The sequence below is a fragment of the Notechis scutatus genome, chromosome 2, assembly GCF_049901735.1.
Source record: "Notechis scutatus isolate UNSWTSFEM ecotype Mainland chromosome 2, rNotScu1.2, whole genome shotgun sequence".
Taxonomy (NCBI): Eukaryota; Metazoa; Chordata; class Lepidosauria; order Squamata; family Elapidae; genus Notechis; species Notechis scutatus.
Window position 1 is genome coordinate 167,237,323 of NC_142010.1, and position 13,832 is coordinate 167,251,154.

General features: G+C 38.0%; 1 protein-coding gene across 1 annotated transcript in view; it reads left to right on the plus strand.

Annotated features, from left to right (window-relative positions):
• The window catches only part of ACRBP (acrosin binding protein), a 28,235-nt gene that overhangs the window by 566 nt on the left and 13,837 nt on the right, over positions 1-13,832 (plus strand). The window contains exons 2-4 of the mRNA XM_026688057.2: positions 711-923; positions 3,112-3,206; positions 13,315-13,781. Of these exons, the coding sequence (XP_026543842.1) occupies positions 711-923; positions 3,112-3,206; positions 13,315-13,781 (775 nt within the window). The remainder of the gene's footprint in view (positions 1-710; positions 924-3,111; positions 3,207-13,314; positions 13,782-13,832) is intronic.

Below are 13,832 nucleotides of genomic sequence, written 5' to 3' on the forward strand. Positions count from 1 at the left end.
AGAAAGGAATATATCTTAGGGAAGCTGATATAGCTCTTTATTTCAAGGAAATCTAAAAGTGGTGTTATTCAATTTGCATAACAAAATACCAGATTTAGTTTGTTTTGGTTTTTAAGTACTGTAGCTTATGAATTCCCAATGATTTCTATGCACATTTATTCAGCATACACCCCATTTTCTTCAAGAAAAATGGCACACAACAGAATTTACATGTCCTAATTCTTAACCATTTTTACTCTTACAAGGCCTTTTAGAATTGAGAAAGATCGCTTCTAAAGGAAACTTCAGGCTCCTAAGAAGTTTTGCTTCTCATCAGAATCCCAAGATCAATTCATCAGAGCCTGATGCATATGTAAACCCAAAATTAAACATTTCTTAGAATGGTAATTTGCCTTTGAGTTTCAGAATTTATCTCAGTTCAAAGCTTTGTCATAAATTCATTTCTATCTCCAAACTTTTATTTCAGCAGTATAGTTTGGAGGGAGAAATGGAATTCTTTTTATTATTGGAAGTCTAATCTTGTTACACTATTGGAAGTTATCAATTGACCAGTTTATTTTCTGCTCATCAGTTTTGTTGAAATATTGGAAGTTGATGCCAGTGCTCTTTAGAGTTTATTGATATTAATAAAATTGAGGTAGCGTTGCTCTTTCCTGTCCCCCCCCCCCACCAATTAATATATTTCCTTTCTTGTGCTGTTTTTCCTTCAGGATTTCCAATCTTTTTGACACCAACAATCCAAAGTTCCTTGTCCTCAAACCCAGGCAGCCCACTCACGGACGATGAATATAAGGTCTTTTTTTCTTCCTTGAGTCCTACATGGAAGGCAAACCTGGTGTGTCAGATTCGCCGTAACAAAGGTTGCCATGATCCTAAAATAATAGAACTGGATCAATTTGAGAATCATGGCCAGATCCCAGAGGGTATGTGGTGCACATTTCAGATTTCTTCCGGCACCTTTTGTGATGAGAGTTGCTGGTATCACTCGATTTCCCATATATAGTTTTTCATAACCTGTAGTTAAAAACTACATTTAACCCTGAAATATATATTTGTATACTATAGTAATAATCTTCCACTTTTTAAATACAGTGATCCATCTTTTCCCCCAGCTCTGCACAGCGTGGGACACAAATTTTATTTGGTCAACATTCCTTCCTCTTTGTTCATATCCACACTGAAGACATACTGTGACTTTACAGACCACCAATCTTTTATTTTTTTTTATTTTAAAATGAAAACCTAAAGCTTTGAGATTATCTTTATCATTTTGACATCTATGCTGATATCCATAGTTTTATCATAATTGAATAGTCTATATCTTTCTGTCTATAAAGAATATAGTGAAGTGTCGACTAATTTAGTGTGCTCTGTTGGTTTGCATTTTATGCAGGGCTAGAACTCTTCACTTGCCAAGACACTACCAGGCTGTGAATTAACAAGCATTAGGAAATCTTTCCATGAACTTAGTAGCATCTCTCCCCCATTTCCCCACTAACCATGCATTTGTTTGCGTGTATGTGTCTATAGACAAAACTCCTCTTTAAAGGTAGAAGATGATAGCAAGGGAAGATGAGTTGCTAAATGAGTGCAAAGGCCCCTCATGGGATTGTTCTGTTACAAGATGGCAGTAAATCTAAGTTCAAAAGCTTGAATCATTGTGACCGTGGCAGCGCGGGTACTAAACTTCATTCAACAGCTTTCCTAAGTGGAGTGGTAACAGTCAAATATCAACCAAAATAAGACAGTTATCAATGCCAGAGCAAGACAGCCTTGTGAACATTAATCCTCTATGGAATTGGGGGAAGAGAGGCTGAAGATTGATTGCTGGTGCTATGTCTGCCCTAGTTTCAGATAGAAATAAAATGCTAAAGCTGAGCAATAGTGCTGGGAAACAAGATATGCAGTAAGAAGGCTCTCCAATGAAAAATGGACAGCTGAACAGTGTCAGGAAATAAGCAGCCAATTTTCTTTCACACCTACAGGGCCTGAGGAAACGTCACATTAGAATTGAAATAATTTTTTACTTCTCAAATCAGCCAGTAGAGGGGGCATTAGGCCAGTGGGTTATATATAATTGGATTGACATTCATTTCTTTCCAATATAGAGCACTTAGGAATTGCAGTTCTATAGGAAAGAATAAAGGTCCCATACAAAGGAAAGTTAGCCTCTGTACTAAACTCGTTCCCAGTAGCTTGGCAGGATGACCATTGTGAGGAACTGTATAGAACTCTTTTCTCAAATGTAAATAGATAAGACTTTTTAATCTATTCACATTCTTCCATGGATACTACTTTCTTTAGATCAAACAACGACCCAGTTGAATCCCTAACACTAGGTGAGATATAAAGGCCCTAAGGAGAGGTGAAGGTGCTGTAAAAGAGCTGAAGATTTTTATGCATGGAGGGGGAGGGGTTTCTTGGAAATTAGTGTAGGTATGTATCTCTATATACTTGTACTAGCAGCAGCAGCAGCACTTCCAAAAGTGTGGTTCTTTTCTTTCTTTCTTTCTTTAAGAAATTTTTTATTAAATACAATTTTTAAAAACATTGAACGGGTTGGATTTCTTTGACAGACATTTTTTGTCATTACATTGATGACATGATTCTTTTCTTGATGTCACATTCAAAGCTAAAATATTGCCATAATAGGACAAAGAAGGGCTATGGAGCTGCTACCAAAAGATGATCTGGGGAACAGTTGTATAAAATTAGCTTATGCTAATTTTACTTAGACACCCTAACTAATTTTTGAAATGTACCTGTTGAGTTTTTTTTTTATTTATTTCTTACTTTGGAATTCAGGTTGCTGTTTGAAATGCTGTACTGTACAATACCGTAATGCATGTTGCCGTTCTTAATATCTTGCATTTTGGAAGTAAAATGTAATGCTATGTTAGAACATTTTATATTGTGAGACTTCTCATTGGTTTAAGGGACAAATTATGAAGTTTTCTCTTTCACAATGTATTGGACAGATTAAACGTTCACTGCCCATTGACGTTAATGAACATAACTATTTTATTAGTATTGGTGTGAGTTCATTCATTTCAAATTTGTCTCGTTGCTATCTTGAGAGAAAATTTGTTCTCTTCCACCTTCTGCTTCCAGGTCCTATCTGTACTGAACTTTCCCAAAGCCCACATTTTGAGACTTTTTGTGTTTTTGCACAGTTCCGATGCTTAAACCAGAAGTTCTACACCAAGGTATGAGCAAGTATATATCTTACAGCCATTTTAGAGGGGTCAATCCTTTAGTAGATAGTGACTTGGCTGAAAATCAAGAGAGTAAAGGGATGAGATTTGAAAGTGTCATCAAGGGAACCTATGATGGTGTGTGGGAAGGACCTTGGGAGACAGGAGAAAGACCAGCAACCTAGGCAACCATCTGATAAGAGGCAGCTCAGTTTGCAGATGGGGAAAAAGTTGGTAAGTGTATCAGAAGGGTCTCTCCTCAGTTTTCCAGGGATAAAAAGAACGGAGAGGGAGAAATACTTTCAATCTTGCAAGATTCAGTTTAATGTAACCTTACAATAGGGATAGTGGTGATGCTCCTGGTTGTGCTTCATGACTGACTAACATGAAGGGCTAACATCAATCTTACAAGACTGAAAGTATTTCTCCTCTCCTTTTAGTGACTGGACGGTCCCTTCTGAAATGCTTCCCATTCTTTTTCCCCTCCTCCCCAAGGTCATTCCCACATACTATCGCATCACCTCATAACTTACTTTCTCATAAGGACCATTATTGCTTGATGATCAATCCAAAAGCATAGTCAGTCCCAAGAGAAGAATTAAGTAAGCATTCAGAGGGAACCAGGTAAAAATACAAGTATGAATGAAAACTGGGGAAAAAATGCCTAAAACAAACTGGGATGAAAAGTGTAGTTAGCAGAATTTACCCATACGTGTTGCTAGGCAAAGTTTTAGTAATAATCAGCCTTCAGTGTGGAACTATTCTAAGAATAATACTTTCTCTTCCTCCTCCTCTTCCTTCCTCTTCTTTGGAAAGCCAGAGGCCCTCTGACTAGGCCCTGGCCTAGAAAATGTTTCTTACCTTGAAGGAAGCAATGACCAAAGTTTTTTTTCTTTTTGGACAACTTTCTGTTTTGGGGGAAATGGGCCATTTTAGATAAGGCATTAATACAAAGAGATAGGCCAGAATTCTCTGTCTAGGATTTCTTATTTTTTAATTTAAAATCTGTTAAGCCTATTTTAGGTCTTAAATCAGCTTTTCCAAACTGGGTGTCTCCTAGCGGTTTGAACCAACTTACATACAGATACCTAATTAGAAGGGCCACTGCTGAGAATTTGAGAATGAGAGTTGAAGTTCAAATATTTTTAAGGAAACATTGGGAAATTTATACTGTAATTGTTAGATTACATCTGGGGGGAGGGGGGAAATCCAGTAGGCTGCTATCAGTTAGTTTAGTTAGTTCTCTTTAAATTATATTGGTGGATTCAATAAATAACAAATGCAAAGACCAAGGATTTTGTTTTTTAAAAAATGAACTATATTCTTTTGTACAAATATTGCTGTCAAATAAGTTGTTAAAAATCTATGAAGGGGGAACATAACATCTTGAAGTTTCATTTGAGAAGCTTGGAATATTTGAACATCCTGACTGAAGGGCTTGCTATGATTTTGAAATGCACTCCTTCTTTGCATGTAAATATATCCCTACTTAGGGGACGAGATTCAACAGTCTTAATATTACTCCCCATTCCCTCCTTCCTTTATCTTATTATTTTGCCTCTTTTCTGTCCCTCTGCCTGGTGGAACTCTTCTTTAACAACAGGTAGACTTCCAGATTCTTTTGTTTAAAAGAGTCCTTACTTGTCTTTTGTGGTTGAGATCCTCATTGGATCTCTCTTTGTGCTCAAGGTACTGGTCTGTCCCACTGCTTCCTTTTTAAACAAAAGTCTTTGAGTGCATAGCTGAATGTATACTACTGTAGTCTTCTCGACTCACATCACGATAGTAAATTGATATGATGAGTATTTGTAGGATCTAGGGATTTCTGGTGGAAAGATTGTGGCATTAATAGTACCATGCCTTCATTGTTTCACAATAAGATTATTGCAATAGTCTCCTGGCAGGTGTTTGATCCCTCTCTCCATCTTCTAATCTTAGTCCAGAATAGTATCATTCAGATATTTTCCACTCTATGCTCATGTCTTATTATACCTCAGGGCTTTTCCCAGGAATCCAGCCCAATTTAAAGTCTATGCCCAATCTAGGCTATCCACTTTCTTTCTTTCTGTCAAACACTGTTTTCTCTCTCTCTCTCTCTCTCTCTCTCTCTCTCTCTCTCTCTCTCTCTCTCTCTCTCTCACACACACACACACACACACACACACACACACCACTCACACAGTGTTTAGCCAATCTGTATTGAACTTTGGAGATAACCCAGGACTTTGCAATACTACTTGACATCATGGGGTGGGTGCTTGGCTGCTTTGAGAACCACCTAAACTCTCTTTGTGGAGCCAAACTCCTTACATACTCAATACTTTGAGGTTCTAAGAGTTTCATTCAGTATCTAAGAATCACCTTTTGTCTTCTCACATTAGGAACATGGCACCATTGGTTGCCCTCTCCAGGAAACCCTCATTTAATATAACCAGAGATATCACAGGGATACTTCTATTAGATCAATCTTGAAGGTATCCCTGACTTTATTGATTCTGCTTCTCATTCTTCCACTCTCTCATTGCTTTCTTTCAGCATAACCATAGCCTCCCTCATACATCCAGATTATGCTTTCACTGTTCTTTTTAAGTAAATGTTTGGAACCTGACTATAATTAACTATTTGTTTCTCTACTAAAAATTCAACTAATTTGCACAAAGATATCCACTGCTATCTCTGCTTGAAGTTCAGCAATTGATTATCATATGTAGTTATAGAAAAGAAAGGACAAGGAAAAGGACATAGAAGATGAAGAGGAATGGGAAACAGGAAAAGGAAAGACCCTTAAGTCCTTTCTGAATCAGTACAATTGGAAATAAACATCTCATCTATGATTTATCTATTCAGAGATAGTTAAATGAAGTAAGAAATAGGTTGACAGGATGGAAATCAGAGGCACAAAAAAATGAACTAAGTGGATCTTCTCCCCTCCCCTTCACAGTGTCTTCTCTCTTTTTAAAACCCTTAGAGTGTATTACACTTCTCCATTCAACAGTTTCTCCTTCTAATTGTTTCTTTCACCCCAATCCTCTATAGAGTCAAACCCCTTGAATGTCCTATTTCTTTTTTCTAACTGCCTTAACCCATGGCAAATTAAATGTTCACACCTCACACATTTCTTGACAGTTATGAGTCAGTGTTCCTCCAACTTCTGTGACTCTTTGTGGTTAGCTAAGAATATCTGAAATCTGGAGTTCAAACTGCATTAGTCTTCTTATTATCTGCAAAATCTGATAAAGAATGGAAGGTGAAGGATTGAGAGAGCAAAAACTATCTAGGTGAATGGAAAGGTGTCTGTGTTCTTGAAAATGACATTGAGATGAAGTATAGATTCAAGTATCAGCATAGCTTCAATGTTTTTATTGTAATCATGGTGTCTATGGTGAAAATAGCTTTCTTGGGATTATGAAAACTACTAGTACTAATATTCAGAACCCCCTGACCACAATTTCCCCAGTATCTAACTACCCTTACAATTCTGTTTGCCTCTTGTGTTCCTCTAATTACATCTGTCTTTCTATGTCTACTCCAGGGTAACCGTTTCCAAGTTTTGGGCTTTCAAGAACCAGATGTCTTTCTTATTATGAAAGTCCTGAGGTCTTTAAAAAGGATTTAAAGGCTTTTGTACTTACTCATTACTGGTTTAGAATAGGCCCTGGTTATCCCATTCTGCTCCATTCATGCTGACAGAAAGATAATGACTCGGTGTGTTAGGTAGGAATTACATCTGAAGTGTCACATTTGCCACTAGTCAGATTTATTTATTTGATTTGTCAATCGCTTACAAGATAATAGGTATAAGTATAAACATGAAATAGGAAATAGGTACAGGAAATAGGTACAAATAAATGGGGACAATAGGACAGGGACGGTAGGCACATTTGTGCACTTATGCACACCCCTTACAGACCCCTTAGGGATGGGGTGAGGGCAATATGAATTTTTTTTTAATGAAAAAGCACTACGCAATCTAAAACCATCTCTATCTATTGGACCGGATGGAATATGTGCCTACTTCTTAAGAAAGCTATCCACTGCCATAGCCAAACCTCTAAGCATAATCTTTGAAAAATCTTTCAGGACCAGCTCCTTGCCTAACCTATGGTCACAAGCCACAGTCATCCCCATCTTCAAAAGGAGACCCCAGCCTAGTTGAAAATTACAGGCCAATCTCCTTATGCTCGTCACCTGTAAAGTCATGGAATCAATTATTAACCAATCCATCATCCTCCACTTAGAGACAAACAACCTACTCTCCAATAAACAATTTGGTTTCAGAAAAAATCTATCCTGTAATCTGCAACTCTTACACTGCAAAAACATATGGACGACACAATTCGATCAGGGAAAAGCAATAGACGCAATCTACATAGACTTCTGTAAAGCCTTTGATTCAGTGGTACACGACAAACTACTCCTAAAAATAAAATCCTATGGTATCTCTGGACAACTGCATTACTAGATTGAAGCATTCCTGTCAAACAGACAACAAATGGTCAAAATTGGGAGTGTCCTATCAAATTCTGTACCTGTCAATAGTGGTGTCCCCCAAGGCAGTGTTCTAGGACCAACTCTCTTCATACTCTACATAAATGACCTCTGTGATCATATTAAGAGCAACTGCGTTCTTTTCGCTGATGATGTAAAGCTGTTCAATACCACAGACAATACTGCTACCATTCAAAAAGATCTTGACTATGTATCAGAATGGTCAAACAAATGGCAACTTCAAATCTCAACAAATAAATGCTCTGTCTTACATATTGGCAAAAAAAATCAGAAAATAAAATACAAGCTGAATAGTCAAGATCTTGTTGATGATCCAAGCTCTGTAAAGGACCTTGGAATACTCACCTCTAATGATCTAAGTGCTAGAGCCCACTGCAACTACATAGCCAAAAAGGCATTAAGAGTTGTTAACCTAATCCTACGTAGCTTTTTCTCTGGTAATATCACACTACTAACTAGAGCATACAAAACATTTGCTAGACCAATACTCGAATACAGCTCATCAGTCTGGAAACCACATTACGTATCTGATATTAGCACAATTGAGAAAGTCCAGAAATGTTTCACAAGAAGAGTTCTCCACTCCTCTACTCGTTGTAGAATACCTTATGCCACCAGACTTGAAATTCTAGAACTAGAAAACCTTGAATTACGCCGTCTTCGGTCTGATTTAAGCATGGTATATAAAATCATACATTGCAATGTCCTACCTGTCAATGAATACTTCAGCTTCAACCATAACAACACAAGAGCACACAATAGATACAAACTCAAGGTTAACCGCACCAAACTTGATTGCAGGAAATCGACTTCAGCAACAGAGTGGTCAATGTCTGGAATACTCTACCGGACTCTGTAATTTCTTCCCCAAACCCCAAAAACTTTAACCTTAGACTGTCTACTATTGACCTCACCCCTTTCCTAAGAGGTCTCTAGGGGGCATGCATAAGCGCACCAACTGTCTTATTGTTTCTTTTATTTTTCTTTTATTTTTCTTATATGTACCCATTTCATGTATTCATAACTATGTATACACTTATACTTAGTATCTTGTAAACAATTGACAAATCAAATCAAATCAAATAAATAAATAAATAAATAAATAAATAAATAAATAGAGGTTACTTTGAGGGTAAAGGAGTGGGGGTTAGAGGATGTAACAACAGAGTCAGGTAGTGCATTCCAGGCATTGACCACTCTGTTGCTGAAGTCGTACTTTCTGCAATTGCGTTTGAAGTGGTTTACATTGAGTTTGTATCTGTTGTGTGCTCTTGTATTGTTGTGGTTGAAGCTGAAGTAGTCATTGACTGGTAGGACATTGTAGCAGATAATTTTGTCTGCTACGCTTAAGTCCAACCGTAGGCAGCATAGTTCAAGGTTGTCCAAGCCCAAAATCTCAAGCCTGGTGATATAGGGTATTCTGTTGCAAGCAGAGAAGTGTAGTACTCTTCTTGTGAAATACTTCTGCTCGATTGTATTAATGTCCGATATGCAGTGTGGATTCCAGACTGATGAGCTGTATTCGAGTATTGGTCTGGCAAAAGTTTTGCTCTAGTTAGCAATTCAATATTTCCGGAGGAGAAGCTTTTTTAATAAAGTTTTATTTGGGTTTTCACACATACAAAATACAAGTAAAACATCTTTTTTGAAAATAGCATGGTCCCAGGGTTGAACTTCTTTATACAGACACAAAACTCAATTTCATGTTCCTTTTTGTGTTCTATTCCATATCTTATACTATTCTACATTTTCTGTATAGTTTTCCCCTCTTTTAATTTTCTCAATTTTATTTTGATTATCGCATCTCAATTCAAATCATTATATTTATACTTTTGCCTGTTCTGTTTCAATTTCATATTATCTTTTCTCATTAAACAAATTTTCTCCTGTAGTTACTAATTGGAGAATGACACCTTTATATCTTTTAATTACATCCATTCAACTCTTATTTAAACTTCAATATATACCTTAAGGTTATGACCTTCAATATAATACATAATACATAACTTCCAATCGAATTCTGCTGGTACATTCTTATAATACACCCTATATTCTTTAAAAAAAAGATTATAAATATATGTAATTATAAACCCTCATTCCATTCCAATTCAGTTCTATCATTAATAATCATTAAAAACTTAACATCTTTAACACTTCTTTTCAATTAAATATCATACTTCCTTAAAGACACATATAATCTCCATAATTAATTTTTCCCTTATTTCTCTTCACATATGTCTTGTAAATCATTAAATATTCATTTTGTTACATTTATTTATTGACAAGCATTCCACTGAATTACGATAGCTATTTTATCAAACATTTTAATCATACATTGTTTCATATTTTCTAAAATTATTTCTATTTCTAATATAACAATACCATCTTATGTACCTTTGCAGAATCCCTTTTTCCATTAAATTTTCACCCATTATCTCTAAATAGGCCCTGCTTCTCTATATTTTGTTTCTGTCCTTTATAACTTCTTTTCCTTTCTTTCTTCCCTCTCTTCTTCTCCCTCCCCTTTTTACCCCTTGTCTCTCTACTTCTAATTCTCTCTTCTGCATTTCCCTCTTCTGTTGCTTTCTGATTTTATACTTATTTTTCACTCTATTTTTTTTTTTTTGGAGTTGTTTTTCCCAATCTTAAATTTTTCATTCTCTTTCCCCCTTTCCTCCCCCCACCAAAGATTACTTGTTCATTAAAGATGGCTTCTTCTTTCTCGCAATCTTCTTGTTCTGCAGGCATTTCTTGTTGTTTCTCATAGTTCCAAATCTCCATTTCTAAAAACTGAAATACGAAGCCAAAAGAACCTCTCCCTTCTTGTGCATCTTCTTTGTACTTTTTAAGTTCCATTTTCAGTTCTTCTAAAAGTGGAGCCATTTTAAACAGTTTTAAACAACCACCCGATTGATTTTAGTCATTCAAATACAATAACCAAAAATCCAGAAATCATCAAGTAATCCAAATAGTCCCAAATTATTTCTTCTTATTTCTTTTTCCACTTTCTCTTCCTGGGGTTTTTGTTGCGATATTTCAGTTATAATGTGTCTTTTGCAAGTCTTGTTGAGATTTTGCTGTAAGTTCTTTTTAATTCCAGGTAGTCTCCTCCCTTCCAGATCCTGCCCTTTTATTCTTTTTCTCTCCTTTCCTGTTTTCAAAAGCTTTTGATTATCCAGAAATCTTTATTATCCCTTTGACTTTTTATTTTCAGCATTAAATGCCTATTAATGTCAAAGTGGATTTTTTTCCAATTTCTTGCTTAAGTCTCTTAGCTGTCAGTAAAGGAAAAGGAGAAAAAAACACCCAAATCTTTTCCCTTTTCTCTCTCCTTCGCAACTTAAAAATCTTCTTAGGGAACAATGTTATTGGTTTTTTTTAATAGTTTCAGTTCCAGGGTACCTTATTTGTTGCTTTTGCTGTTTGACCCGGTCAACCAAAACTTTCTCTTCTTATCTTCCTCCTGCACATTCTTTTCCGGTCAAGTTCTTCTTTGTGGTGGCCATTTCTGACCACCGCTACAACCGCCTTCGGGAAAGGGAGTAATGGCCAGCTGGGGAGGAGAGATGCGGTTCTCCTCAACCCTGCAGGCAGTCTCCCCCCTCTTCACCACCTCTACGGGGTGGGTTAGCCCTGAAACCAGCCGGCTCGGGGCGCTCCAGTGGCGAACACGGATCAAAGCCTCGCAGAAACTAGGTTTTGGCCTGTCACCGAAGAAGCTCAAACCGGAAGTCCGGAGGAGAAGCTTTGTAAGAGATTTACAACTCTTAATGCCTTTTTGGCAATACTGTTACAGTGAGCTCTGGCCATTTGATATGAGAACTCCAAGGTACATGATTTGCAGAAAGGACATAGTTTATGTTGTCATCCTAAACACAGATGTTGCCAAGTTCTAGAGACAGTTGAGGAGCTTTTACTGAGATTGTTTTCCAGAGCAGATAGCTACATCCAATAATACAGGATTAATTGGAAGAAATCGAAGACATATCTGAAAATGGTCAAGGATCATGTTATTATCCAAGACCAAAGTCCCTGTATTGGAAATATCTATGCACCTCTTCTATCTAAGAGAGGGAGAAAGTTATTAAATACAATGGACTTATTGTATCCATTATATTAATGTTAATCAAAAAAAATTTCAAATTAAATTTTACATCAAATTTTGTACTGTATTTGTCCCACTATTACTCAGCTCTTTGTCTTGCCTAGGTCCCTTTTCAATCAACAGACATGTTTTGATTCTTTAAAAGTTGCATATTCCAGCTATATGCATTCACCTGAATTCTGAAAGCCTCAATAACTTGGGTTTAACTCACAGCAATTTCTCAGTTGCATTCCATTTGATGAATTGTGAGTAAAGTTGGTGGAGAAAGTATATCAAACCAAGTAGAGATTTCTGGCTTATCAACATCTCTTTGAAAGAAATGGAGATCAGCTCTTCCTCATTCTTTCTTCTCTCTATTTTTTAATGTAGTTCAGAGCTCTTTTGTGGCCCTCCCCATTCCTAATTCTTCTGGCTTTGTTCATCTGCTAAGGAAAGAATAGATAGGCTGTTCATATTCTTTAAGGCTATGTGGAACTCAGGAAGCCTAATGACACAGACAGGTTACTTTATATAACAAGGGAATGCTTAGATCTTTTTAGAATAGTACAAAGTTATATAGTCTTTGTGTGCCACCTCCCTTTCGACCAATGAGATGAGGGAAGCCTACCTCCAATGACAGGTGCTGGAAACAGCAAAGGGAAATGACTTTTAGGCAGATGATAATGTATGTAGAGAAATAATAGCAACAAATAATGTAATTACCGTATTTGCCGGCGTATAAGACGACTTTTTGCCCTGAAAAAGATGCCTCCAATTGGGGGTCGTCTTATATGCCGGGTGTCTTATACGCCGGCAAATAGTAATTGGGAAGCACTGCGGCTGCCCGCGGCTGAGGCACTTTGCGCACCGTGGAAGCGAATCCCGTGAAGCCGAAAGGAGCAGCCAGCCTTCTCCCAGCTCCCAAGGAAGCGAGGCTCGCACCGCCCGAGCTCCGCTGAGGTATCCGGCTGGGGCTGTCAGGAGTTGTTACCGCTGGCGCGGCTCGCGCGGCTCCAGTCCGCGTTGCCTCGGGAAGGGAAAGGCAAAAGCCGCGGCTCTTCCTTTTGCCTTTCCCTTCCCGAGGCAACGCGGGACTGGAGCCGCGCCAGCGGTAACAACTCCTGACAGCCCCAGCCGGATACCTCAGCGGAGCCCGGGCGGTGCGAGCCTCTTCCTTGGGAGCTGGGAGAAGGCTGGCTGCTCCTTTCAGCTTCACGGGATCGCTTCCACGGTAGACAAAAGTGCCTCAAAAAAAAAAAAAAAGTGCAAAAGTAGAAGGCGTGCGGAAGAGGGGCGAGTATATAACAAACTATATTTTGAGTGGAAATGTTGGGGGTCGTCTTATACGCCGGGTCGTCTTATACGCCGGCATATACGGTAGGCATCATTATTGGAGAGGATATCAAAAATAGACTATAAGTTAGGAGTTGAAGACATCTGTATTCTGGGAAGGAGTGGAAATGAGATTCTGTGTGTGTATACAGTAATTACATATCCCCAATTTTTCCCTCTTTTTTACCTGGATAGCGGATCCTGTGTCCTAAGCTGCCACTCCTTGAAGAGACTGACCTTTTCCATACAGCCCCAAATGAGAATCATGCCTTAGCTCGTACTGAGGTTTCTCCACTAACCCTTGAAGACCGCCTCCGCTCCAATATTGACTCCATCTTGAAATACTCCTTTGCAGTCTCAGGGCAGGAGCCCATGCTGAAGAAAAAATTCCATGTTTCACACAGTAATCTGGAAGACCAAAAGCTCCCTGAATGGTCAACTGGCTTAAACGCTGAGATGAGCACTTTTCCTCCTGAAGCGTTCACCTTAATTCTCAAGAATGCTGAAGTCCCAGAAGAGGTCACAAACCAGCATCTCTTTGAAGACATCCACCATCTGATTGGTGAAGCATTGTCCGTGGAAAAGAACCTGAAGGAAAAGAGCACGAAAGAGAAGGAAGACAAAAATCTAGGTCTGAATAGTGGAAAAGACGTCTCAGGAAGGTAATGGCCAAATCCAGCTTGAAAATAAAAAATATATATAACTCTGCTATT